General features: G+C 39.1%; 1 protein-coding gene across 9 annotated transcripts in view; it reads left to right on the forward strand.

Moving 5' to 3' along the window:
* Positions 1 to 24966, forward strand: part of OXR1 (oxidation resistance 1) — a 185102-nt gene that overhangs the window by 61206 nt on the left and 98930 nt on the right. For 6 of the 9 annotated variants that reach the window (XM_081117071.1, XM_081117067.1, XM_081117075.1 and 3 more), the window contains one exon: positions 21497 to 21693. The exons of the other annotated variants lie outside the window; for them this stretch is intronic. In XM_081117071.1, the coding sequence (XP_080973197.1) occupies positions 21497 to 21693 (197 nt within the window). The remainder of the gene's footprint in view (positions 1 to 21496; positions 21694 to 24966) is intronic. 9 annotated transcript variants of the gene reach the window in all.

The raw sequence follows: 24966 nt of genomic DNA on the forward strand, positions 1-24966 counted from the left end.
TTCTTCTTTTTCTTTTTTTAAGAAGGATTTCTATAGCCTGCTTGTTGCATGTAGATACTGTTATGCTTTCATTGACATAATAGATTGGTATTGTTTATTCTCTTTAAGCATTTTTCCTGAAGTCATAATCCCTTATAAAATGAATGTATTTTTCAAATATCCAAAGGCCTGTTGCAAAAAGTTGAAAAGAACTCTATGTGTTATATAAACCAATAGACAAGTTCGTTCACTTAGTCTTAAAAGGGAACCAATGGGATGAAATTAGCCAGCATTTTAAAAATACACAGCACAGATGGGAATGAAAGCTAACTTTATCTCATACTTTCTTCAAATGTAGACTGTGCTCTTTACCTATCTGACTTCATTTCAGAGCTCAGCGAAGGAACATTTAGTCCTATGTTTGAAATAGCTTGGTCTTAACAGCTGCCTCAGGAGGAAAACTTTATTGATTTTATAATCCTAAGAATAAAAACTTCACTTACCTAACTCTCTCCTCTTCTAAACACCGGCTGGGTACAAAATGATACCCTGAAACAAAGCTGCTGCCTGGTTTAAAGAAGTCATAAAACTGAGAGCTGAGACGGGCCCACAGAGGTTGGCGTGCCTTCGATCTGGGTGTAGTTTATCTCCCTACCTTGGCCCCCAAGTGCTGGAAAAACTAGCAGAACTTCCTGTTAGTATGCACCCCCTCCAGGACCAGTGGACTCCAAGGATTTCCTGGACCCTCCTCTCTCAGGCGAAAATGGTTTTGAAGTCTCTTTGTTGGACAAATTCATTTTGAGGTCCTTAAATTAGGTGCTAGACAGTCCCTGTACATTGTCTGCTGTCCTTACAACTCTCCGAGGTAAACATTACTGCTCCGTTTTATGCACCAGATTAATGCCTCTCTGAATAGCTAAATAACTTGCTGTGATAGATTAATTTCCTTCCTGCTGCTCCCACTGAGAGGTGGTTTAATTCCCCTTCCCTTGGATTTGGGCAGGCCTTAGTGACTTGTCTGACCAGCAGGGATGTTCTGTGACTCCTGAGGGTAGGTCACGAGAAGCCTTGCAGCTTCTGCCCATAACTTCGGGGACACCACTTCTTAGAGTCCTGAGCTGGAATAGAATTCCAACTCTCCTGAGGCCACTGTGCTCTAAGGAATCCTAAACTATGCTAAGCCAGCCTACAGTGCCTTCAGCCCCCAGTCTTTTGAGCCACCCCAGCTGAAATTCCAGTATCATGGAACAGAGATGAGCTGTCTCCTCTCTGGCCAGGCCAAATGGCTGCTGCACAAAATCATGAAATTTAAGAAATAATAAGAATAAAATGATGATGATGATGGTAGTGGTGGTGATAAATTGATGTTTTAAGCCAAAGCAGGTAACTGGAACACTTGCCAACTTCAAACACAATGAATTACAGTGAGAATGGTGTTGACATCAATGCTTTTGTGTTCTTTGGTGGTTCAAAGTCTGACATGGGCACTATTTGTAAATCACTTCTGTGGGTCTGTTTGTTTGTTTTTTGGTATGCTACAAAGAAATTTTGCCACAGCACTACCTAGCATTGACTAACACATCTTATCGTCTGGGTTAGGTGACATGCCACAAAGAAAAATACCTTACAGAAGCACATTTCCCACACATAACTGAAGAGCCATTGCATTAACACCCGCCCTTATACTCACTGACCAGCATTTTCTTGGGGGATGGCAGCTTGCTGCATGGAGCTGGGGCCTCTGTTTTCCTTGGTTGCCCTTCTGCATGTAGCCCTGCCCTCCTCCCACAGCCCCACCTGGGGGGGTGGCGTGGGCTGGGGGGGGTGGCGTGGGGAGGGCGGAGCTCGCCAGACTTCACGGCCAGGCTCACAGGTAACCGAACCTCATCAGATCCACTGGCTCCCACGGGGCGATAAGGTTGCCTCTGGCCTGCGCAGAAATGACGAAGGACCGAAAGGCCCAGGGTAGGTGGCATCGACCAGCTTCATCTGTTGTTACTTCCTCTGTTATTCTGAGAAAACGCTCCCTAGTTCCATTATCAAATAGATCTCTGATTTCTGTGCAAGTGGGGAGCCCAGGCTTCATGTTTGTGGGACCAAACAGATGGATTTCCGTCGCCATTTGTGTCCTGGTGAAATGGGACCGTGAGCCAGGCAGGCTGCCAGGGGCACAGGTATGAAAGAAGGGAACCCTCCCCCACGCTGGGTTCCTGTATCCATTACACCTGGTTCCTTTCAAAACCATACTGCTTTCTCGTTTTTAAATGCTATTTTTTTTCTCATTTCACCTCAGCACTACCTATCATTTACTGTCACCTCTCATTTTATGGGTTAAATGATTTTAAATGGTATGGGGAGATAATCCTCTGTTTTATTCGCCATTAAAAATCTCTCTTTTTTTATGTTTTAATTTATCTTTATTGTTGAAAGTATTACAAATGTCCCTCTTTTCCCCCCATTGATCCCCTCCACCCTGCACCCCTCCAGGCCTTCACCACACTATTGCCTGGGTCCCTGGGTTATGCATTTATGCAAATGAGTTCTTAGGTTAATCTCTCCCCACTCACCCACCCCTGCCTTTCCTCTGAGAGCCCTCAGTCTGTTCCATGCTTCTATGTCTCTGGATCTATTTTGTTCATTGGTTTATTTTGTTCATTAGATTCCGCATATGAGTGAGGTCATGTGATACTTGTCTTTCTCTGACTGGCTTATTTTGCTAAACATAATACTCTCCAAGTCCATTAAAAATATCTTAAGCACTTACATATTTTAGTATGTTGTATTTAGCTCAGTACATTATTTAAAATCACTTTAAAGTAATTACTTTAAAAAACAAATGAAAAATTTCGTCTATATTTTTCTGAGAGTTATAGCTTTTCAAAGACTTCATGTTTTAAATGAACAGCGGTGTGGTTTTAGCAACACAGAATAACTCTTGGATGCTCTCGCTTTGCAGCTGCTTGTGGGCACTGGTGGTTGCCTGTGTGATCTCTTAGAATAGCAGATACAGCGTCTTCCACCCCAGAAGTAGAGCAAGTCCCCTCACTCACTAATTCTTTCTCTTTTTTAAAAACTGTAGGAGTGCATTTTCTTTGTCTTTATTTCAGCAAGATGTAGACAACAGAACTGATAGTGTTTCACCTCACTCAAGTATCAAGATTATCTTATGTTACTATATTATTTTATATAATCAAAGCTTTATTTCCCTTCTGATGCTGAGTTCACAGGTGGGCAGGTGGGAGAAAATGTAATTTTTGAAGCTTGAGTATTTAACCAGATTATTTAATTAGCATTCTGCTGCCTGACTTGACATTTATGGTTGAACATCAGTTTTTATCTCGGAAGCCAGAATACCACAGTGATCTGGAAACTAAGTTAGAAATGTATAGCTTTTGCCTGAATTATAGAGATATTTTCAGGGTTGAAATTGCCTAATTAAGAATTAACCTGCTTCAACAGGTGCTGCCCCCTTTGATTAATTTTAACTATTAAATAATGAGAAACTCAAACTTCTTGCTTAAGTGTCACACAGTAGAGTGATGCATCAATACTTAAGTGATGAAAACCACCCCAAGTTCAGAACCAAAAGCAGGTACCTCCAGAGAATATGTTTTGGTCACAAAACCAATAGCACTGTCCAGAAGCCTTAACAAATTCGTTCTTTAGGAATAGCCCCACATGCACAACCACTTGCACTGGGAGATGCTGTTTGTTATTTAGTATAGGCCACTGCGATGCGCTTACATGTGTTAACACAATGACCACAACCACTCCTGTGATGGGTATCATTATTAGTCCTATTGTACCCACTTGGATACTGAGGTGTAAAAACGGTAAATACATTTTCCAGCTTCACACAGCTGGTGGGTGATGGCAGCGGAGCCCAGAGTTGCCAGGTACTCAATTTTAAAAAATTAAAACAAATCCAATCCAAGATTAAATTTTTTAAAAATTTCACTTACATTTTTCATTAGATGTTTAAATTACAAAATATGTGCTTATTGATACAAATAAAACAGTATAAAATGTACAAAGAAAAAATTACGCCATATCTCCTTTCTAAATCTACTTTCCTGACAGTAGAGGATGTTCCTTCACATTTTCATTCATGCTCAAACCACAATCACATGTACACTGTCCCACATGCAGACATGTTTTTAAACAAAAATTAAAATATACTATAAAGATTACCCTGAAATTTGGTACTTCACCAATTTACATGTCACACAGTAGAGTGATGCTTTCCCCAGGCCAGTAGAGTGTTCTAGCTCCGCTTTGCATTGGCCCATATTTCATGTGATGAATGAACCATAATTGATGATGTGATAGATGTTCAGATACGTGAATGATCCACTGCCTAAGTGTTTGAAACAGACACCTGACAGAAACAGTGAATGAGCCAGGTGCTTTAAGCAAAGCTAAGGTCTGATTACAAAGACAGTCCTCATAATACAGCAGTTTCTTGGCGATTTACTTGACCAAAACTATGCCTGGCTACATCCCAAGTGCACATTTCTTAAAACGCTCCCCATCACCTCAGAGGCTGTAATTGATCTCATATGTTTGTCTCTATGTAGTATCTTAAGTTTAGACTCTTTGAAGCAAACTAGAATGGCATAGGAAATGTAAAGATTGAAATGTCTGTATAATGTTAAACTTTTGTTGATGGAAGGGGAAAACCACTAAATCGTTGCAGCTCTAAACTTTGGAATGGAAAGGAAAAACGAAAGCAGTCCAAACAAAAAGCAAGGGCAGGCAGCTCTGAAATAGTCAGCCTGGGATATTCCCCGTCAGGATGCGTTTCCCATGGCCGACCCAAGAGCAGTCCACTGTATACAACAAACTTATGTCCCACGTCTCCTGTGGAGCCAGCCAGTATTTCATGTGCAAGACAATCTTGAGCAAAGGAGAGTTATTCTTTCAGTGCTTTTATGTTTCCATTTTACAGAGCCCTGAAAGAGGGGTTTTTCTTCTTTAAAAATCTTTTTTTTTTTTTAACGGTTAAAAGCAAAGCAAATCTGTACTTGCCCTTTGTGCCTCAGAAAAGTAACTTCTCATTTTCTTATTTTCAAGAACAAGCAGCTCATCAAGGTGTGTTCTCGACATTTCCTGCTTTTAGAACTGGCAGCAAAGAGTGCCATTCAGTGCTGTGCCCATCAGGATTTGGGAAGTGGGAAAAAAAGTAACATTTCTTTGTGCTCCTGTGGAACCCATCAAAGCTAGAGATGTGGAGCCCGATGCTATTTACATCTTAAGTGTCTGAAAGCAATTTTAGAACCTTTAGGAACAAATTTAAAGTTTTACTTGATATATTGTCTATTGATAAATAAAAAATAAAAAAAAGAAACCATTAGCCAAGGTCAAATGCGTGTCTTTTAAAAGTGTTTTATCATTTCATTAACAATTGTCAAAAGGAAGAGTCTGTGTCCAAATCCCTAATATTAGCCGAGGTCATTTAGAGATGTTGACATAACTCTCAAAGAGATAACTGACAAAGGAACAGGTGATGACCCTCTGGAACGGTGTAACCGAAAATATTGGTCCAGCTGCGTCAGTCACGTGGGATCCTGGATAGACGAGCAGGGTGGGGCCACCGCACCTGATTCCCTGGATTCCGTGTAATTCCTATGGACAGAGTAGTCTGAGGCTCTGTGTTTTTAGATTATGATCCATTGAATCTGATACCACAGAAGATACATTTAGTGCTTTCCTGGTAGATCTGGGCTGATTCCCAAATTCTGGGCTGTAAAAGTCAGTGCTCTCAGGTCCCATAATTCCAAACCTTTGGAAAATGTTATCTAGGATGTTTTCATCATGAGTTTCTCACGATTAAATGCAGTAAATGTAATGGCATTTCTCTTCAGTCTGTATACCTAAGGAGTTAATTAACTGATGCTTTGAATACAGATAGAGGAAAGAGCTTTAAAAAAGGTAATCTTGTATGTTTTCCAGAGGAAATGATCTATGATATAGAATTAATTAGAGGACTTTTTTAAACAATTCTGAGTCACCACAAGCACTGGGAAAGAGATGAGTCATCACAGGTCACCCAGAGGATAGAGAAGTCGCCAGGAATAGAAGGCAGGTATTATCCACCTAAGCCACGCCTGCTTCCTACTTCCTCTGACGATTCCTAAATGTATTCACTGAGTCATATATTCACACTCATCTGAAACTGTGTGGCTGTTTCCTGAACAGCTTTTCATTAAGGATTGTCTGGGCTTCTGCTAGCAGAAGCAGAATAGGCATTACCTACCTTAAAAAAAAAACACCAAAAAACCCCCCAAAAACAGCATTGGGATATTTACACAGTAAGAAGGCAACTTGACAGAGTGATCAAATAATTGAATTTGAATGTGTCTAGCACTGTTGTCTGGCTTTATTAATATTGATAAAATAATTATGTTGGAAATTACTTAACAGCATCAGTGTAGTTTGGAGGAAAGAGACAAAGTGAATCAATCTCAATGAGCTGTTGTTATTTCTGCACACCACAGTTTCACCTGCATTCTTTTCTTTGTAGCTCGTGTAGCCTCCAGAACATCCACCCATGATAAACGTCATAACAATAAATTGGGCACTTATTTTGTTACCTCTGCAGCCTAGTTAATCCGCCTGCGTAGCCCTCTTTCAGTTGGATTTGTATCAGGGCTCCATGTCAGTCAGATGATGGATGAATGGAGGCTCAGGGATCTAAGAGATCAAATAAATGTGTGTGTGTTTTCTTCCTGTGAGTTGCAGTTGTATTTATTGTATGCATTTTACACAAAAATGCATCATTAAATTGACCCCTAATTAGGTGGTTAAGATGCCTGACTGGCATCATTGTTATCACATTATTTTAGGCAATTTTCATCAAAAATTTCTGTCTTTTCTTAAGCTAGGATTTACTTCACTTGATATCTCAGTAGATATCAGACATTTGATTACAGACATTTGCTAACTACCTCCAGCCTGCCAGTCACTATGGTAACCACAGGGACTCAGGTGAGCAAGAGGATTCCTTCCTCACAGTCGCTTTGCTATAGCTTGGGCTTCTGGCACCACGTTAGGGGCAGTCTTCTCTCTTCCTGGACCCATCTACAAACAGCTAATCATTTTCTCTCCTGTACAGGAGCCTTTCACTCGGGAGCAGGTAGGCCAAGATCTTGAAAAGCCTGAGATCTAGCATATCTGCCATTCATTTAGTTTAACGTGTCTGTAATGACACGGCCTCATGAATACCTGCCAGGTTTCTCCCATTGCATCCGTTGCCACAGTGCATACTTCTTACTTCACTACAATCTTTTAATTTCATGAAACTGACTGACTGTGATATACCGAAGGCTGTCATGAAATGACCTTGTGTTAACCTTCATTGTTTACTTGGGGTCACAGGCCAGCTGTGCTGCATGTGCTGTGATCAAGGGGAGACAGAGCTGACAGTCGATTCATCACAGTCATTCACTCATCTGTTCATTCACTCTGTTGAAAATAAAGCACCTGTTGAGTGCCTGCTTGTGTGCTTGTATAGTGTCAGAGAGGAATATAGTATTAATATTAAAAGATGTTTATATGAGTTACATAAATATATATAGTTATATAATATATTTATATATTACATATAAAGTGATATAGTAAATTAATATGTAAGTATACATTAAATTAATATAAAATGTATGTCGTGTATATTTTCTATTGTATGTACTTAAGACATGGAGAAGAGTTGAAGAGGTAGGACATTTAGGCTGAAGGAAAGAACACTGGGGGAACATAATAGCCAAGTACATATATTTGAGAATCTGTCTAACCAAGAGTAGTTAAAGTTGTCCTGTGTGGCCTCAGAGGGAAATTGGGGCCAGTGGTTTGAGATGATGCGAATGGATCTTGGCTCACTATATGGAAAAATTTTCTCATTCAGACCTGGCTAGGGTAAAAATAGTGTTCCTTGGGAGAGGATGAGTTCCGCTTTTGTATTTACAAATGAAGTTGAAGTTTCAGAATGGAATCAAGCATTGGAATGTGGTTTAAATAGATGGCCTTTACAGTTATTTTAAGCCTGAAAACATTCTTGCTGATCCTAAGTTTCTTTATTTGTAAATTGACAATAATAATGCCTGCCTTTCCCCTCACCAGTTGTTGTGCAGATCAGAATAGATAATGTATGCTAAGTGTCACAAAAATATAAGAATTTCTATTGCGCCAAAGGAAGTTGCTCATTAATGAGTGTGAGTCAGATCTGACTAAATACCACAGTATTCATTAACATCTATAAGAAATATCCAAATTAAAACACCTAAAGATATTACAGGAACTTGTATTTTTGAGGCTTATCTTTAGAGAAAAGGGTACTGATTCATTTTAAAGGGACTTGGATACTGATGGATTAGTTTCCCTTTCATATTTATCTTTTACTTAATAGTATTAATGTATTATTTTTCTAATACATAGAAGAAACTTAGGTGATCTCACAGACAGATTTTCGCATGTTGGTTGTTGTACTGGCCTATTTTGTATGTCTCAGCAGTTTTGAAAAAGAATAATACTCTGGTCTGGGAAATTTTACCTCTGCAGATAACATAACAATTAAAATTGTTTCAGATGAATGAAGTTAGTTTCTCAGAATTTATATATTCACATTCCTATAGTAGACTTTATTAACCTTTAAAGGATGGAAGGTTTCTCTGATTGTTATACTTCAGGTAACATGTAAAAACATAAATGAGATATTGTGTTGAACTTTTTTATTTTTATTTTTTATTACATTGATTGGGGTGACATTGGTTAATAAGAGTATATAGGTTTCAAGTGTGGATTTCTGTGATGTGTGATCTGTATATTGCATTGTGTGCCCACCACCCAAAGTCAGATCATCTTCTGTCACCATATATTCGGCCCCTTTTACCCTTTACTACCCCCCATCCCCTTCCCACTGGTAACCACTATACAGTTGTCTGTGTCTATGAGTTTTAGCTTTATATCCCACGTATGACTGAAATCATATGGTTCTTAGTTTTTTCTGACTGACTTATCTTACTGACCATCATATTCTCAAGATCCATCCATATTGTGGCAAATGCCAGTATTTCATCTTTTCGTATGGCTGAGTAGTATTCCATTGGTACCTATATGTGTACCACATTGTCTTATCCAATTGGTGTTTTTCCATACCTTGGCTCCATGAATAATGCTACAATGAACATAAGGGTGCATATATCTTTGAGAATAAATGTTTTCAAAGTTTTGGGTTAGATACCAGAAGAGGGATTGCTGGGTCATGGGGTAACTCTATTCTTAATTTTCTGAGGAACCTCCATACTGTTTTCCATAATGGTTGTACCAGTTTACATTCCCACCAGCCATGATATGGGCAAATAATTTTTGACAAAAGATCAAAAACATACAGTGGTGAAAAGAAGCCTCCTCAATAAATGGTGCTAGGAAAATTGGAAAGCCACATGCAAAAGAATGAAACTAGGCTACAGTTTGTCCCCACGTACAAAAATTAATTCAAAATGGATCAAGGACCAAAATATAAGATCTGAAACATTAAATTACATAAAAGAATACATAGGTACTGAACGTATAGGCCTTGGTCTTAGAGAAGATTTTATGAATTTGACCCAAAAGGCAAGGGAAGTGAAGGCAAAAAAATAAATGAATGGGACTATACCAAACTAAAAAGCTTCTGCACAGCAAAAGAAACCACCAACAAAACAAAAAGGCAACCAACCAAATAGAAGATACTTGCAAACAGCAGCTCCAACAGGGGGTTGATATCCAAAACATATAAACAACTCGTACAACTCAACACCAAACAAACAATCCAGTTAAAAATGACAGAGGACCTGAACAGACGCTTCTCCCAAGAAGACATATAAACGGCCAACAAATATATGAAGAGATGCTTCACTTCACTAGCTATTAGAGAAATGCAAATTCAAACTACAACGAGATACCACCTCACACCTGTCAGAATGGCTGTTATCACCAAGACAAGTCGTAACAAGTGTTGGAGAGGTTGTGGAGAGAAAGAAGCCCGTGCTGAACTTCTTCATTGGCATTTCTTTCTGCAGTGAAGGTGTTAGTTTATTTTTCCACCTCTTTCAGTCACTGCCCGTTCATACGCGCTTTCGTTCCCATCTTGACCTTTGGGGAAACACAGCGCTCTCTTCTGAGTGAGTAACAAGTGCAATACAAGACCTTGAATAAACTGTTGAAAAGCCTACTGACATCTCATGAAGAATGGATCTCGGTCAGCAAAAACATTACCATGGTGGGAACGTTTCCTCATTTTCTCAGCATCATCATTTATTTTGTCCTAAAGCCAATTAATATGTTAGAAAATCAGTGAAATTTACCACTTTTAATTCTATGCCAACTGTTAACAGAAAGATTTGCTGAACGGGGCACTCCATTAGGAATTAGAAGACCTGGTTCTGACACTTGCACATTTCATGATCTTGGGCAATGCACTAAACTCTCTAAACCACATTTTTTCCTATGGGATTAAGAGACCTAGAAATAACCGGCCCACCTTATCTTGAGGATCGAATGTGATAATATATAAAAGCACATTTAAATTATTACTGTATTTTAATAGTAATAAGCACAAACACATTTCTTACAATAATAACACCTAACATTTTAAAAGCAAATATTTGTTATTTACACTTTTTCTTTTTTTATTATTACTTTTGTTTTATTGATAAGAGATCTGAAACTCAAAGGGTTTAAAATGGTTTGTCAGTACAAGTAAATGGTGGACCTGGAAGTCGCCTCCGCTCTCCTGCCTCCAAATCCTGTGCTCTTTGCACTACACAGCCCGAGTCCCTGTTCTCTAAGCCCGTCTTTATCCACTTTAAGGAAACAAATACAGCGAGTCCGGGAGGCCGCTGTCAGCCTGAGGCTAGATCCTCTCTCGCAGAAAGTTCTTCCCGGTGACCTGCAACTACAGCAGCCCCCTAAGTGCCGATGAGAAGGGACTGAATGGTGCCGGGACTGATTGACCCCTTTCTCAACTCCATACACGGAGTAAACATTCGTGTTTTCTCAGCTGACTTGGGCATTCATCTAAGGTAGTCTTTTCAACATGTTTAATAATTGTGCTTTTTTCCCACTAAGGAGCCTTCGTAGGCCTTTTTTCCCTAATCTCTCTCTCCAATAGAATTTTAATACCACATATATACTATATATTTATTTTTGTTTCATGGCCCTTTGAAAGCACGGAACTTTTTTTTTTTTTTTTTTAAGATTATTTGCACACTGCGAACTAACTTTGTATGGGAATGAGAATGTGTGATGGCAATCTACTGTAACCCTCAAATATGAAGTAGTCTACATTTAGAGCAGTAGATGCCCTTCAAAATATGAGACAAATTTATTGCTGCAGGAAAGGATATAGCTATATGGCTTAGGACATGGCAGGGACTCATGCAACTAAATCACGTGAATTGACCACTCTTGTCCCTCCATGGAGACTATTTCTTCTAAAGTTAATATCCACCTTTGTCTGCCACCTAAATATAAGTGTCCAGTAACTATATTTCTCAGGACTTTCTCACTGTTAAGCCAGCGTAGCCAGCAGTCTCACTTCATATGGTCTTCTGGTCCGGCCTGCAGAGGCCACATTGTCTAAGCTGTTCTTAACTCCACATTGTGAGGTTTTAGTTTGGCTGAGTTATTTGTGTTTTTTTCCTAACAAGTCATGTTGCAAACTGCCTCACCAGGTCAGGCATTGTGGTTTCTTGGTCATTCTTTTTATTTATGTTATTTTATTTTAACATTACCCAAATTATACATCACTGGTATGTCCTATAAAATCTGCTTTTCCATCACTCATTTGTGGTTGACTTTGTTATGAAATGATTGACAGGGAAGGTTATAAATAGACCACTCGGAAAAGGAGAGACAACTCTCTGAATGGGTTAGTGTATTCTTGGTTTGTAGCTCCTGTTAGATAAAATGGCCACTCGGGTTTTCTTCCAGTTCGAAAACAGGATGGAACGTAATGCCACAGCACAAATAAATAAGCTGTTTTCACAACTGGGCACCTGGTCAATGCCTTTTGATGATGGTGATTAAATAAAGGTCAAAGAATATCACTGCCTCCTAATGGTAGTCATCACACAGCATCAGCCTTTCTTCCAGTGCCTTTGAAAACACCACTTGAAAAGGCTATTAAAAATATGTGTTTTGTTTAGGCAGCAAATGGCCTCATTAGGCATCACAGCATTTCTTCAGAAATATAAAGCTAATGTTAGGGTCCTGAGCACTAGATTGTAGGTTTAAAAGAAAACTAAATGTAACCTTTTGTTATGTAAAATAATAAACTCCTAAGATAACTATGCAGGCTTTCTTTTAACACAAAATATATGTCTATCTATTTTCTAGAAGGCTCTAAAAAGAGTCATATGATATGACACAAATCTATGGGGGGGAAAGGACACTATTAAAATAGAATTTAATAGTGTTTAATTTCTAGAGGAAAGTGCAGAGATTTCTAAAGAGGATTATTCTTGTTTTTCAGGGGGTAAACTTGAGTAGTATAAAAATAATTTTATAAAATACTATAAATATACTATGATACTTTTAGAACAATTGCCTATCAAATTGTTCCTATACATTTAACATCTAGGGTCTCATTAGAGAGAGAAGTTTCAGTCTTGTCTATTTGGTTCTCTGTTTAGATAGATCAGGTGAGAAGGCTCCGTTTTCTTTTACAGTCTTCTGCCTTTTTTTGCCACCGACATAAGCCTCACAACTGTCAGTGGAAGGCACAAAGGCTGTCCAATTTGAAAGGAAAAGTTTGATTGCTTAGCTGTACTATGCTATCCTGAATAGAATGAGAAAAACATGTCTATTATAGTATCTGAATTTCAGACTAATGTTCCCTTAGGACTGATAGCGTTATGGGCTGTGTAATCTAAAGAGCTTTCCTATTTACCTGTTACATTGGCTCCCCCGTGTGACAGGGGGTCACTGTTGGGCCTGGAAGGTACCAGCTCTTCAGCACACTACTGGTAAATGAACTTGAGCTGCATTTGAATAACCTGTGACAGTTTAAGTTCTCATTCAACTCTTTTCCAGTCCTACACTTTTGACAGTTTCTAGATACGCTTCATTGAAACTACAGCAATTTAAAACCCATCCCCTCAAAAGAGGAGAAAAGGGCTTTTCTCTAGATTGACCACTTTACAACTCCATCCTAACTTAGTATTGCATTAGGTTAAAAATATAAAGTATCAGCCTAGTGGGTGTGGCTCAGTGGATTGAGCATTGACCCACGTACCAAGAGTCACGGGTTCGATTCCCAGTCAGGAAACGTTCCCAGGTTGCAGGCTCGCAGGAGGCAGTTGATCAAGAGATGTTCTATCGCTCTCTCCCTCTCCCTTTCTCTCTCTAAAATCAATAAAAACAGTATCAATAATTAGTTTTTTATAGTGTATGGCCTGAACAGTGTGCCGTGTTAGTATCTGTCTTATATTGTCCGTTTCTCAAGGCCTGTGCGTGTTTAAATTATTTTTGGTAATTGATGCCGGCCATATGCTGCTGATAGTTAAGCATGCAGTCATGTCACTGTGCCCAATGGAGTCATGAGTCAGAATCTTCTGTCCCATTCCCACTGACATGCTCTGTGCAGTGTCTCGTCTACCTAATGAGCTTTTATTGCCCCCTACAGCATCACTTTAGATTTGCTCCTCACGTTTTCTCACCTGCTAATAGGAAGCAATTACTTAAACTAAATTCACTAATAAGCTGCAACGTTGCATAGTGCCAGGGGGCACTGTTGCCCTGTTGCCCGCCTGGGATTGGGCAGCGCACACACAGCCTGCCTGGCCGTACAGCAGCCTTGTGTTACCTTCGCTGCACAAACATAGAGGGACTCAATTTGGGGTGTCTATGTTCACTGTTTAGAATGGCCAATTAAGTTACATAACCTAGCTTTTGCAAAAAGAGCCTGGATTTAGTTATACGACCCTGTTGTTGTGAATTTAATCAGAATTCACACCTGCTTTATTCTATAGACACAGCTGTTTCTGGACTGCAAATAGAACCTGAGAATATCAAACTTTGGACGTGAGAATTTACTCACAAAAGATTAAATTTTTAACTTGATCTAAAGAACTCATTTAAGAAATGTAAATGCTTTTGACATATTTACAGTGCGATGCTTTCAGTTGTGAAGTTGGCTGGTTATGTGGGAGTTGCGATGTCAGTATGCTACAAGCACTTTGCCGCTTCTTGACTTCTCCATATTTTTAACAACTATAGTAGCAATGCCTTAAATTTCTGAAATGCTCTGTTCTGCCACAGTAGTTCCCCAAGAACTGATTTTTATTTTTTCATTAATTCTCAAGCTATGTATGATCAGCAATTGAGAAAGGATGGGAAGAAATGAAGAAAACGAGGAAAGACCATGAGATCATCTTGACTTTGGGAACATTACATGCCAAGTACACAGAGCCAGCCCAGATCTTTTGCTTTGCTGCATTTTGATATTCCTCAAATTATCTTGCTTCTAAAATTCAAACCCATTATAGCTATTTCACTTTCTGTATTTTTTCTTATTTCCTTTTCGTAAAGGCCTGATGTAAATAGGTTTTACTTTAATTAGGCTTATAGGCAAAAATAACTGCTATGAGTAGAAGGATGCCTTTTGTTCTTAAAATGCTTTCTTTTGTGCTATCGATATACTTCCATGGTTCCACCGAATATTTGCTGATAATCAACTACAGAAATATTTCATCCCAGACCTTTTGAGTGGTGGCATTGCTTAATTCCTCCCTGTGTTTCAGGCTTGTTCCCTGAACTAGAGAGTGTTTGGAGTGTGTGTGGCACACACATAAGCCCTCAGTGAACACTGGTGATGTGGCGCGGAAAACGTGCTGTGACTTGGAGGATGGATCTCGCTTGGCCTGTTCTCTCTGCTGGTCGCGAGCTGTGCAAACTTTCAGTTCCTTAGCCCTCTTTGCCTTGGAATGCCAACAGAGATACAAAATTCCTGCCTTGCCTAGTTTACAAGGGGTTATGTGGATTAAATGATTTAATGTCTATGAAGAAATTTAGACCAAGCAAGTGCCATGTGGATCTGAAAAAGAATGCTTGAATACTTGCAATTAAATTAAGGTGACAGTTACTGTTTAAAAGCTTCCTTGTAACATGGAACGGATTGGTCTTTTACTTTTTAAATTTTTTCAGTTACAGTTGACATTCAATATTATATTAATTTCAGGTATACAATATAGTGCTCAGACATTTATATAATTTAAGAAATGTTCCCCCCGATAACTCTAGTGCCCACCTGGCACCATACATGGTCATTACAGTATTATTGACTATATTCCCTATTCTGTGCTTTACATCACGGTGACTGTTTTGTAACTGCCTATTTGTACTTCTTAATCTCTTCACCTTTCTCTTGGTAATGAGCAGAATGTGTCTCTTTGGATATAGTTTCCTTAATGTTTAGTTGCTGGAGCCTTAAATTGCTAAGATAAAATAACCTTCATAGCTAATGAAACTGAACATGTGAAAGGACTTTGAAAACTGTCCAGCAACATCGTACCTCACTTGGTCATCCCACTCCTGTAGGAAGCCATGGCAGGCTTCCTAACTAGAAAATGAAGAAATAAGATTTCTCTATGACTGGTAAACCTGTAAAGCAAATAAGTGTATCAGAGCAGTCACCTGAGATCCATTCACAGGGCAAAGATTTGACTTGCAGATACTGGCATTTCAATACAAAGAAATGAAGACATGGGGGGGGGGACAAAGGATAGAAAAGGAGAGAGAGGAAGGGAGGGAGAAAGAGAGAGAGAGGAAGGGGGGGAGGGAGAAAAGAAAAAAGAGGGTCAATAGCATTGGCCGTAATGGAAAGAGCGGTGACTTGGCGAGGGAATGCCTGCCAGAGCACTTGCAGGCCCTGCCTGCAGGGGGCGGTGATCCGACTCCTGAGCATGATTTGTGCAGTCCTGTTGGGCGAATAGCGCAGGGGTGGCTGTCAGCTGTGTACAGTTGAGAATGATAAGGGCCAGGTGAAGAGTCTTCCATCAAATTTTATTTCTAGTAACTGCAGAATGTAGTCCAGAACACGGGTCCGAAAAGGCGCCCTGAACAGCGCTGTAGTGCCCCCACCAGGCTCGAGACAGAAAGCACCCCGGTGTTCCTAAGAGGGCTTCAAGGCCACTTATCCTTAGGGGAAGTCAAGCCTTTCGTGCTGGTCACTCGGTGCCTGACAGGATACAGGGCACGGGTGGTTCAAATATGAGGAAGACAGTCCTTGCCCTCAAGCAGCTTACGGCATACAGATGGCAGGCAGTCATTTGTCATTTACTTAACACAGAGCCTGGGTTCAAGAAATATTAGTTCCACTCCTGCCACTGTAAGATTAAGTGGTTGAACTCCAGTTCCCTACAGATATAAAAGTCCTCCAATTAAATAGATTGCTACTTTTTTCCATCATTGAATTTTATTTTTTAGCCTTTAAAGATGAGTTATGTTGGAATTTCTATCAGTCCTTAATGAGTTTAGAAATGAACATACATATGGATTTTTTTTTTTTCACTGCCCATTTTTTCCCTGGCTTTGTTAATGTGCAGTATTTTGCTCTCTGCATTCAGCTGCCATCTGATTTTTCTCCTAATGTAATTTACCACCTGCAGAAGCATCAGGCCTGCAAAATGCAGGAGTGAAATGCCCATTCGCACAAAGCCAGTATATCAGCACGTGCTTAAAAGGCTATTCTACCCCAGGCCTATTTCTTAGACCACGTGTTCAACCATAATTTTCAGCTTTCAAAATTGGTTCGGGTCATAGATCAGGAGACAGCTCTCTTTTCACATAACTGTTATGAATATTGTGGTTTTTCTAACCAAAGAGATATAGCAGCAGATTTTTGGGAAACAGTCAAGACATCTGACTGAGCCAAATTACGAATAACCTCCTGCCCTGAATAAAGATGTGTGACGTCTACGTGGAGGGATCATTCATTCATTCATTCAGTAAATATTTTTGGTGGACACATAATGCGCAAGGCACTGTGTCGGGTGCATAAAGGAAGTGTGTTTTCAGTCCACCAGAGTGAACAGTGAAGTGAGAGACAGAAGAGAGAAAAGTAAGCAAACGCTTTACACAGATAGTTTGTAATAGGCCCAGTAGAATATAGATTCCTTCCTTCGGCAATGTTGGATATAATCCTAAAGTCTTAAAATAGTCTTCTTTATTCTGATTCCTTCTTCCTAAAATTAATAAACAGAATGCAGTTCTTGTGGCAATAGAATATTACAGATCATTTCATAAAAGGTAATAAAATTAAATTTCATCACTGTGAGTATTGCAGAAGACTGTTTAACATTTACAAGAATTTGACTTCCAAATCCTTCAAGCCCTAATCTTTGGATTTGCATAATGGGTTTCTACTTTCAGGATTTTCTAGTTGAAAGGCTTTGAAGTTCCAAGGCAAAAACTGAAATAAATTGGAAATTTGTATAATTTCAAAGTCAAAGCATGCAATATAGTGGTATAATTGGAAAGTACATGGAAGAGGAAACTCATGAAAATTTTACTATTTGACTTAATGCTTTGAAACTTTATAGTAGAAAGATCATATGCAAAATTCTTAATGACTATTCAAAAAGCATAAAGTAGATCTTTCTAATCAATAGTTGTTTCATCATTACATTGCTTAAGAGCAGTAGATCTTGAACTTGAACCTAAATATTTGACTCCAGGGTCCTTGCTCTTTTCACTCCTTCATGCCAACATTGACTTTTTTTTTTATTTTTGGCATACGGATGTCAGTTTATCAAAGCTACAGTGTTTCTTTGGAAATTATAAAGCTGGGAAAGCACCTTTCTATTTACTAGATGGGGTGCTGTCTGATTTCTGAATTATTGGGTAAAGCCAATTAGATCTTTTAAAAAAAAGAAATTACAAAGCTAGATTTAGTGACTAAAGTGAAATATTTATCATGGTATTGATAACGGAGATAGAACTATTTCCGTTGTCCAAGCTCAAAAACACATTCCCATAATGGGGTGGGATGAAGTCTATGTTATGTGATTGTATTAAAGTGATTGTTATATCAGTTACCAAACTGTCCAAAGTCTTACTCTCTTAGATTACATTCATGGATTTTTATATATGAACCTGCTTGCATTTTTGTATTATTTCTTGTGGCTTTTTCTCATGATGAAGCCATCCATTCATTCATTCAATAATTGATGTACTAAATGCCTACTATATGTCAAGAACTATACTAAGTCCTAGGAGTAATATGGTGAACAGACAGAATTTCTGTGAATGTAGGAATTAAATTGATCTGGCAGTGAGGACTCCTAATAGGAGAAACTAATCTCCTCCCTCTTTTCTTTGGGCTGGTATAGGCATGGGGATATAAGCAGCTGGCAGACTTTGAGAACGTGGATGTCTTTTTCATGAAAGTTCAGTAGGAATTGCTAACATTTTATGTGAGGGTTCATGCAACTCTGGAGAGGCAGATTGGTTTTGAATTTAATTTTTAGTATTTTTAGAATAAAATAATAGCAATGAATGCGTGTATGCTTCCATTACAAGTCATTGTATGTACACTGGCCTTGCTCTTTACAGAGTTGAGTTCAATTGCATTTAATAAGAGAATTTCTAGCAAATCATTACTACATATCATTGCACCTGTGGCTTCCTTCACATTTGTATTTTCTGTTTTCTGAATTTCTGAATTAGGAGAGCATAAATTTCTTAGCATGAATACAGGGCTAGAAACATGTCTGATTATAATAAGGTATCTAGTTTGGGTGTCCCATTAATTGTTCCAAAACCAATCTGTACTCCCAAAGGATACTTCTGTTGAAACATTTTGTATTGGTTTGGAATTATAAATTGTATAATTCCTGATTCCATGTTAATGAGATTTTCTGTCTCAGTCCTTGTGTTTGGGGACACAAAGAACAGTATGGCCCCAGCAGTTACAGAGCAGGCTGTAATTGGCATATTCTCCAGCCCAGTGGATTGTTTTCTTGTTTAGATGCATTGGTTTTCAATCTGTTATTTCTTCTGGTTGGACTTCCAAATATGCTTGGTTTTTTGCTGATTTTGTGGTTTGTTTTTAGCTGCTGATTTGTAGTCAGACTGTACAAGAGGGGTAACAAAAGCCTTAATTTTGCCATGTGAAAATTTTTTAGGCATTTGCTCTCAAAAGCTCTTTTTGAGTGACTTGAGATTTCTGCAGCAGCCGCAGTATCCAACTTGGAATAGCTGCATTCTCAGCAGCTTTACTGATTAAAAAAATATCCTTACATTAGCTCTTTTAGGAAGCAAGGAGACAGCTTTGCTAACAGTAATGAGTTGTGCAAACCACAGATGGTCTTCTTGTTGGAAATTACTGGAAAGGACTACAAGTGTTGGGTCTTTGGGGCACAGCCATTCACATGCATCCATGGATATATGTGTAATGTACATTTGTGTAAGTAGACAACAAGTGAATGGGCAAAAGGTGAATTTGTATAGATGCTATTGGTACTGTAGATTTCTATGGAATTTTATAAAGTGCTTTTACATAAATTAACACATTTTATGCTCACGGTAACTCTCTTGGGTAAAGTAGGCGGATAGTACCATTATGCATTGAGACCTAGACAGTCCAGGTCCTTGTCCAAAGTCCCATGACTAGTAAGGGTCAGAGCTGAAATTTATCTCTTAATTCCAATAAATACCTACCTACCTCATAGGTTTGTAGAGATCAACAAATGCAATAATGTATATATAGCATGTGGCCTATATGATGTCCATTATAAAAGCTCAATGACTGTTCATGTTTGCTTGCGTTTTGTTTAAAGCAAAAACATGTATAATACTTACTACATGTCAAGTATCCTAAGTACTTTTATAAATATTAAGTTAATCCTCATGGCAATTTTATGACATAGGTATCATTAATTCCTCCATTTTACATATGAGAAAACAGGGGCAAGGAGAGGTTAGCACATGTAATTAAGACATTGTTAAACATTTAGAAAGAGTTCTCCTTTTATGAAATTTGGAAATTGAAGGTGGCATTATCAGGTTTCCTTGTCAACCACGGCAGTCACTTTTAGAATCTTGAAGGGAGTAATTCAGTTACCCACACAGTTCTGCTTTCTAAGAACATGCAACCTATTAGCAACATTCCAGACTCCAGCAACAGCAGTGAGAGCACGATGCCCTTCAGGTCCTGATTGGGGAAGGGCAAAAAGAAGAGGGGACATTCCAAAGGGCCATTGCTGCCTGCCGTTGGCCTTAGGGGGCCAGAGCCATGTCCTTTGCTCATTCTAAAAAGGCTGTAAAAAGGACTGTGGGACACAGACATTTTGAAGTGATGTGGAACCTCATTAATTACATTATCTTAGCACATTATCAAATATAAGCCATCATATAAATTACATTATCTAGTGCTTTTCTCAAATGTAAGCCATTACATAGCCCGTAACTAACCAAGTCTCCCATATGTAACTTTAGTCACTTGGATCAATTCTAAAACATGCCAATATAAAATACAAACAGTTTCAGGTGATAAAATATTCTGCTATGTGAATTTGAGATAAAACCTCTTACATTCTGAAAATAATTTTTGCCAAGGACTGGAGTGCTGTCTAAAATGGAAGTTAATGTACTTTATGTCCAAAAAATAGCAATAAAACTTGGAGGTGTGAGGATGTATGAAACTTTTAGAAAATTGCAAATGTTCAGTTGTGAGCACCATAATTGATAAAGAAAACTGCCGACTTGTTTGCTGTAGGACAAAACAGACCCGATAAAATGATACACTGGCCTCTAGAAATACCAAGGCCCAAGAGTAATCTGGGTTTAGGGTTCAGTTACATGACAAATACCAAGTTGTGTGGCTTGGAGTACTTGAATTTAGCTCATATCATTTACCAATAATTTTTACACCAAGAAAAACATTCCCATGCGTGAGTGGGGAAAATGTTTTATGGGTAGCTTTTTGCTTTCCAAGCTAGGTCTGATGTCAGCTCTTTAGACTGTAGAAGTGGGCAGTACTTTCATTGTCACTGAGTGTCTGGAGGAACCGTGTGAGCTCCATAATTTTACAGCTGAGATGCTGTCTTAGATTACCCAGATAATCCTTTCCTTTGCCTTTCCTGGGTTGCAATTATTTATTTCTAACTAGTGTTTGACTATAGCATTGAAAAAATCCTCCTTTCAGAACCAAAAGCAATAGCCAAATGCATTATCTCTGACTCTACATTTTATTTTGCTATTATCAGAAGAACAGAAGTCCTCTATCACCTTACATTTTAATATATTTTAGTGAAACCTTTCAAAATGGTTAAGCAGAAGATTTATTTTTCCCAAACCTTTTCGAAAATATTTGAAGAATTTAAAACCCTGTGGGAAAGGTCTATAATTTCTGAATAAACCTTGTTCTATTTCAGGGCCAGACATAACCCAGTCGTTGAAAACTAAGTATGGTGGAGAGAAATGTGGAACAAGCGTATCCCTCGAATCAGCAGTCACAGCATGTGGTGTTCTTTGCCTGTAGGTTGAAGAAAAAGTCCCAGTCGGTGGATATTACTGCTCCAGGGTTCAACCCTTTGGCTGGTGCAGGAAAGCAAATGCCACAAGCCAGTAAGCCCCCCGCACCCAAGACACCCATCATTGAAGAAGATCAGAACAGCACGGCCAATCCCCCGAAGCATCCTTCCCGAAGGAGTGAGCTGAAGAGGTTCTACACCATCGGTGAGCTCCAGCCCTTTCGTGCACGTCAGTGCACCACATCTGTCTAGGCACCACTGCTAATGGGCGGGGGACCCGTTCTTTTTCTTAAATATGGCTTTATTGATTTCCGAGAGAGGAAGGGAGAGGGAGAGAGAGAGATGGAAACGTCGGTGATGAGAGAGTCGAGAGAGTCATTGATCGGCTGCCTCCTGCACCCCCTCTGCTGGGGATCGAGCCCGCAACTTGGGCCTGGGCCCTGATTGGGAATTGAACCTTGATCTCCTGGATCATAGGTTGATGCTCAACCACTGAGCCTCCCCGGCCGGGCAAATGCTCCCTTCTTTATAGAATGTGCGTGTCTTTCAGATGGTTTATGTGGACTTTTCCTGATAGGTGTGGACACGGAGATGGAAAAGCACTGAAAACCTCTGGTGAGGTTAGGTAAGAGCAGGCTGGAGGACCCCTCCAGGCCTGGCCTAAGGAGAGTAGATCGTACGCATGGTTTTCCAGCTTTTAAGCTCAGGTGCTATCCTTTGCATTTTCGCCATTCCTCGGCCAGCGCCAGTTTTGGAGTTTGGTTATTATTATTTTCTTTTTCCCTCCTCCAGGCTCTGGAGTCCCTGGCCCTATTCTGTCAGGTCGTTGAGACAGAGGTTGATGTCAGCCTGTAACTAAGAAAATGGAAAGTTGGTACTAAGTTCTGACAGAGAACACATGGCACTGTGGGTCTGTTTGGGGCTTGCAGGGGACTTCACCTTGGACAGATGGGATCACATCCAGAGCCCATCGGGTGATAGGGGCCGTGGAAAGGGTCTTGCCGGTCAGTGTCCCTTCTTTCCCAGGGAGAGTAATATCCTGTAATTTTGAACATTAGTATTTAATTGGAGTGTTGTAGGTAATCAGTCTAAATGAGTTGAATTACCAACTTGTATGTACCAATATTTGTCAGCATGTCCTTACCCTTGCTTTTTAAGTAACAAAAACCATTTTCAGTGTCTTAGGTCTGTTTGAGACAAAAGTTGCTAAACATACCATATGGTAGCGGGTGATGCACAGAGGAGATAACTCTCCCTAGGAAGCGGAGGGGTGCTTTGGCCTTAATGTTATTTCATTTTGGAGAGATTTCGTCATATCCAAAAGCCTCAGTAGTAGAGACTGTGTCTTAATGAGTTTACCAAAGTTACATCAAACAGGTCATGTTTTATTTGGTATCTGCCACCCCTACAGCCCCAATGTGGGATGTTTGAAAGTTTTTCTGAGATATTTTAGTGTCCCTATTTAGAAACAATAATTAGGAGGTCAGATTTCTAATTCTGATTCACACGCCAATTTTCTGTGGGATTTCAAGTCATTTTCCTATGTCTTTGGGTTAAATTAATTCCTTTCAATTTTGAAGAGATGCCTCCATGTGGGTCTAGTAGGATTTTCCCTTTCCATGACTTTATGTATCCCCTTTTTCTATATCTACTCTCAGGCTTCGTCTTTCGAGATTAAGAAGTTTAAGTCTTACTTTTCAACAGGCAGTGAGCACAGTGTCTTTAAGGATGTCAATAGTCAAAAATGGCACAACATAAAGTCATTGCTTTTTAATGAGAATAACCCATCTTACAAGAAGTATAATAAAATTTCATTGATTTTAGTAAGTAGGTAGAAAGCTATTCCCTCTTCATGTGAAATATATGAATCTTCAGATAAATGAAAAGGAAAGTAATCACTATATCAGGACTGTGGCAAAGGAAAGAGCTTTTTCTACCCTGCCTCTGTCGTTGACGGTAGCAGCAAAATCAAGGGAAAGAGTCCTAAGTAAATGATGACGAATAGCAAAGAGCTCGTCCTCCCCATGTTTCCAGGTCAAGTTCTTGTCTCCAAATCAAAAATAAAAATAAAATCAGAGTATTGACAGAGAGCTCAGTGAGTGGTTTCCCAGGGGGTAGCCCATGTCATGAATGGTGAAACAGATGCTTTAGTAAAAGATACTAGTTTTCCATGAAATTGCATTTATCCAATTAAAGTAACTGGCCCTTTGCTCTTTTCTTATCTCCTTCCTTGAACTGACTTTTGTGAAATGATGGCACAGAATATTGGTTTGGTAGACTCTGTGTGTGTGTGTGTGTGTGTGTGTGTGTGTGTGTACAGATATTTCTTTCTTTTTCTTTTTTTATTAAAGTATAGTTGACATATAATATTTTATTAGTTTCAGGTGTACAACATATTGATTCTACATTTATAAACCTTACAATGTGATTACCAGAGATGGTAGACTTTGTAATCAGATTTGTCTTTTTTAATCTCCTGACTTGCCAGAATTAAGTTAATGTCCCCAAAATATTCTTTTCAAATTTTACTGGCCTGTGAAATTGTAAAATCTGAAATCCAATGATTCGTCCTTTGTCCTGCCTTTAGGATAGAATGCCTTCAGCATCCCAAGCTTAATGAAGCAAGTTATGTACAGATTTGTGTTTGGCAAATACAAATCTTACAAACCCCAGGAAGCTTACAGTTTGAAAAGAGAGCCTACAGAATTAGGGGTTCCTGGGAATTTTTCTGAGTAGTTGTCAAAATTAGAACCCTAATAACTACTTTGGAAACTCTAAAAAGAGAAAAGCAAGATGCACATTTAACTGCCTTTAAATTGCAGTATGGCAAACATTTAAAAATATCACATAACCTGCGTGCCTCTCACTTTGAAGGCAGACTTTTTAATTAGAAGAATAAAAAAGTGAAAAGACTGCAACAGGAGAGGAAAAAAAGGAAAAGACTAATCTTGCTTGAAGCTACACATTCTACAGCCTAAAACTAGGTCACCACTAACCAGAGCCTTCTCTTCAAGTAAGAAGATTCTTCGGGTGAAAGCGGGAGGTCCCTGTGATTTAATCAGCAGGGCCATCTTGGCATACAGATCACTGCCTATAAGCACAGAACTGAAATGGAGAACTGCTCTTGGGGTCCAAATTAAATTATGTTCTTGAGAAAAATGGCTTTGTTTTGAAGTTTGAGCTGACAGATTGATGACTTCTTATATTTTCTGGGTCACAAGGATGTTTAGGGAAAATGTTTCCATTGCTGAGGTCCTTCTTACGCGTGGGATCTGGAGTTGCCTACATGGACGTGGGCTCTTCACACATTTTAACGACAGGGGCATGTGTACAAGTGTCATTTCTTTTCCTTTTTATGCACTTTGCATAAGAATGTGTAATTTCTGTTAAGATAGTGAATTTGAAGATCTTGAGAATTCAGGCTTAACTTTTTGTTCATTTGTACCATAAGCTGACCTTGCTCAGTAGATGAGAGTCT

Source organism: Miniopterus schreibersii (genome assembly GCF_964146895.1).
Source record: "Miniopterus schreibersii genome assembly, chromosome: 17".
NCBI lineage: Eukaryota > Metazoa > Chordata > Mammalia > Chiroptera > Miniopteridae > Miniopterus > Miniopterus schreibersii.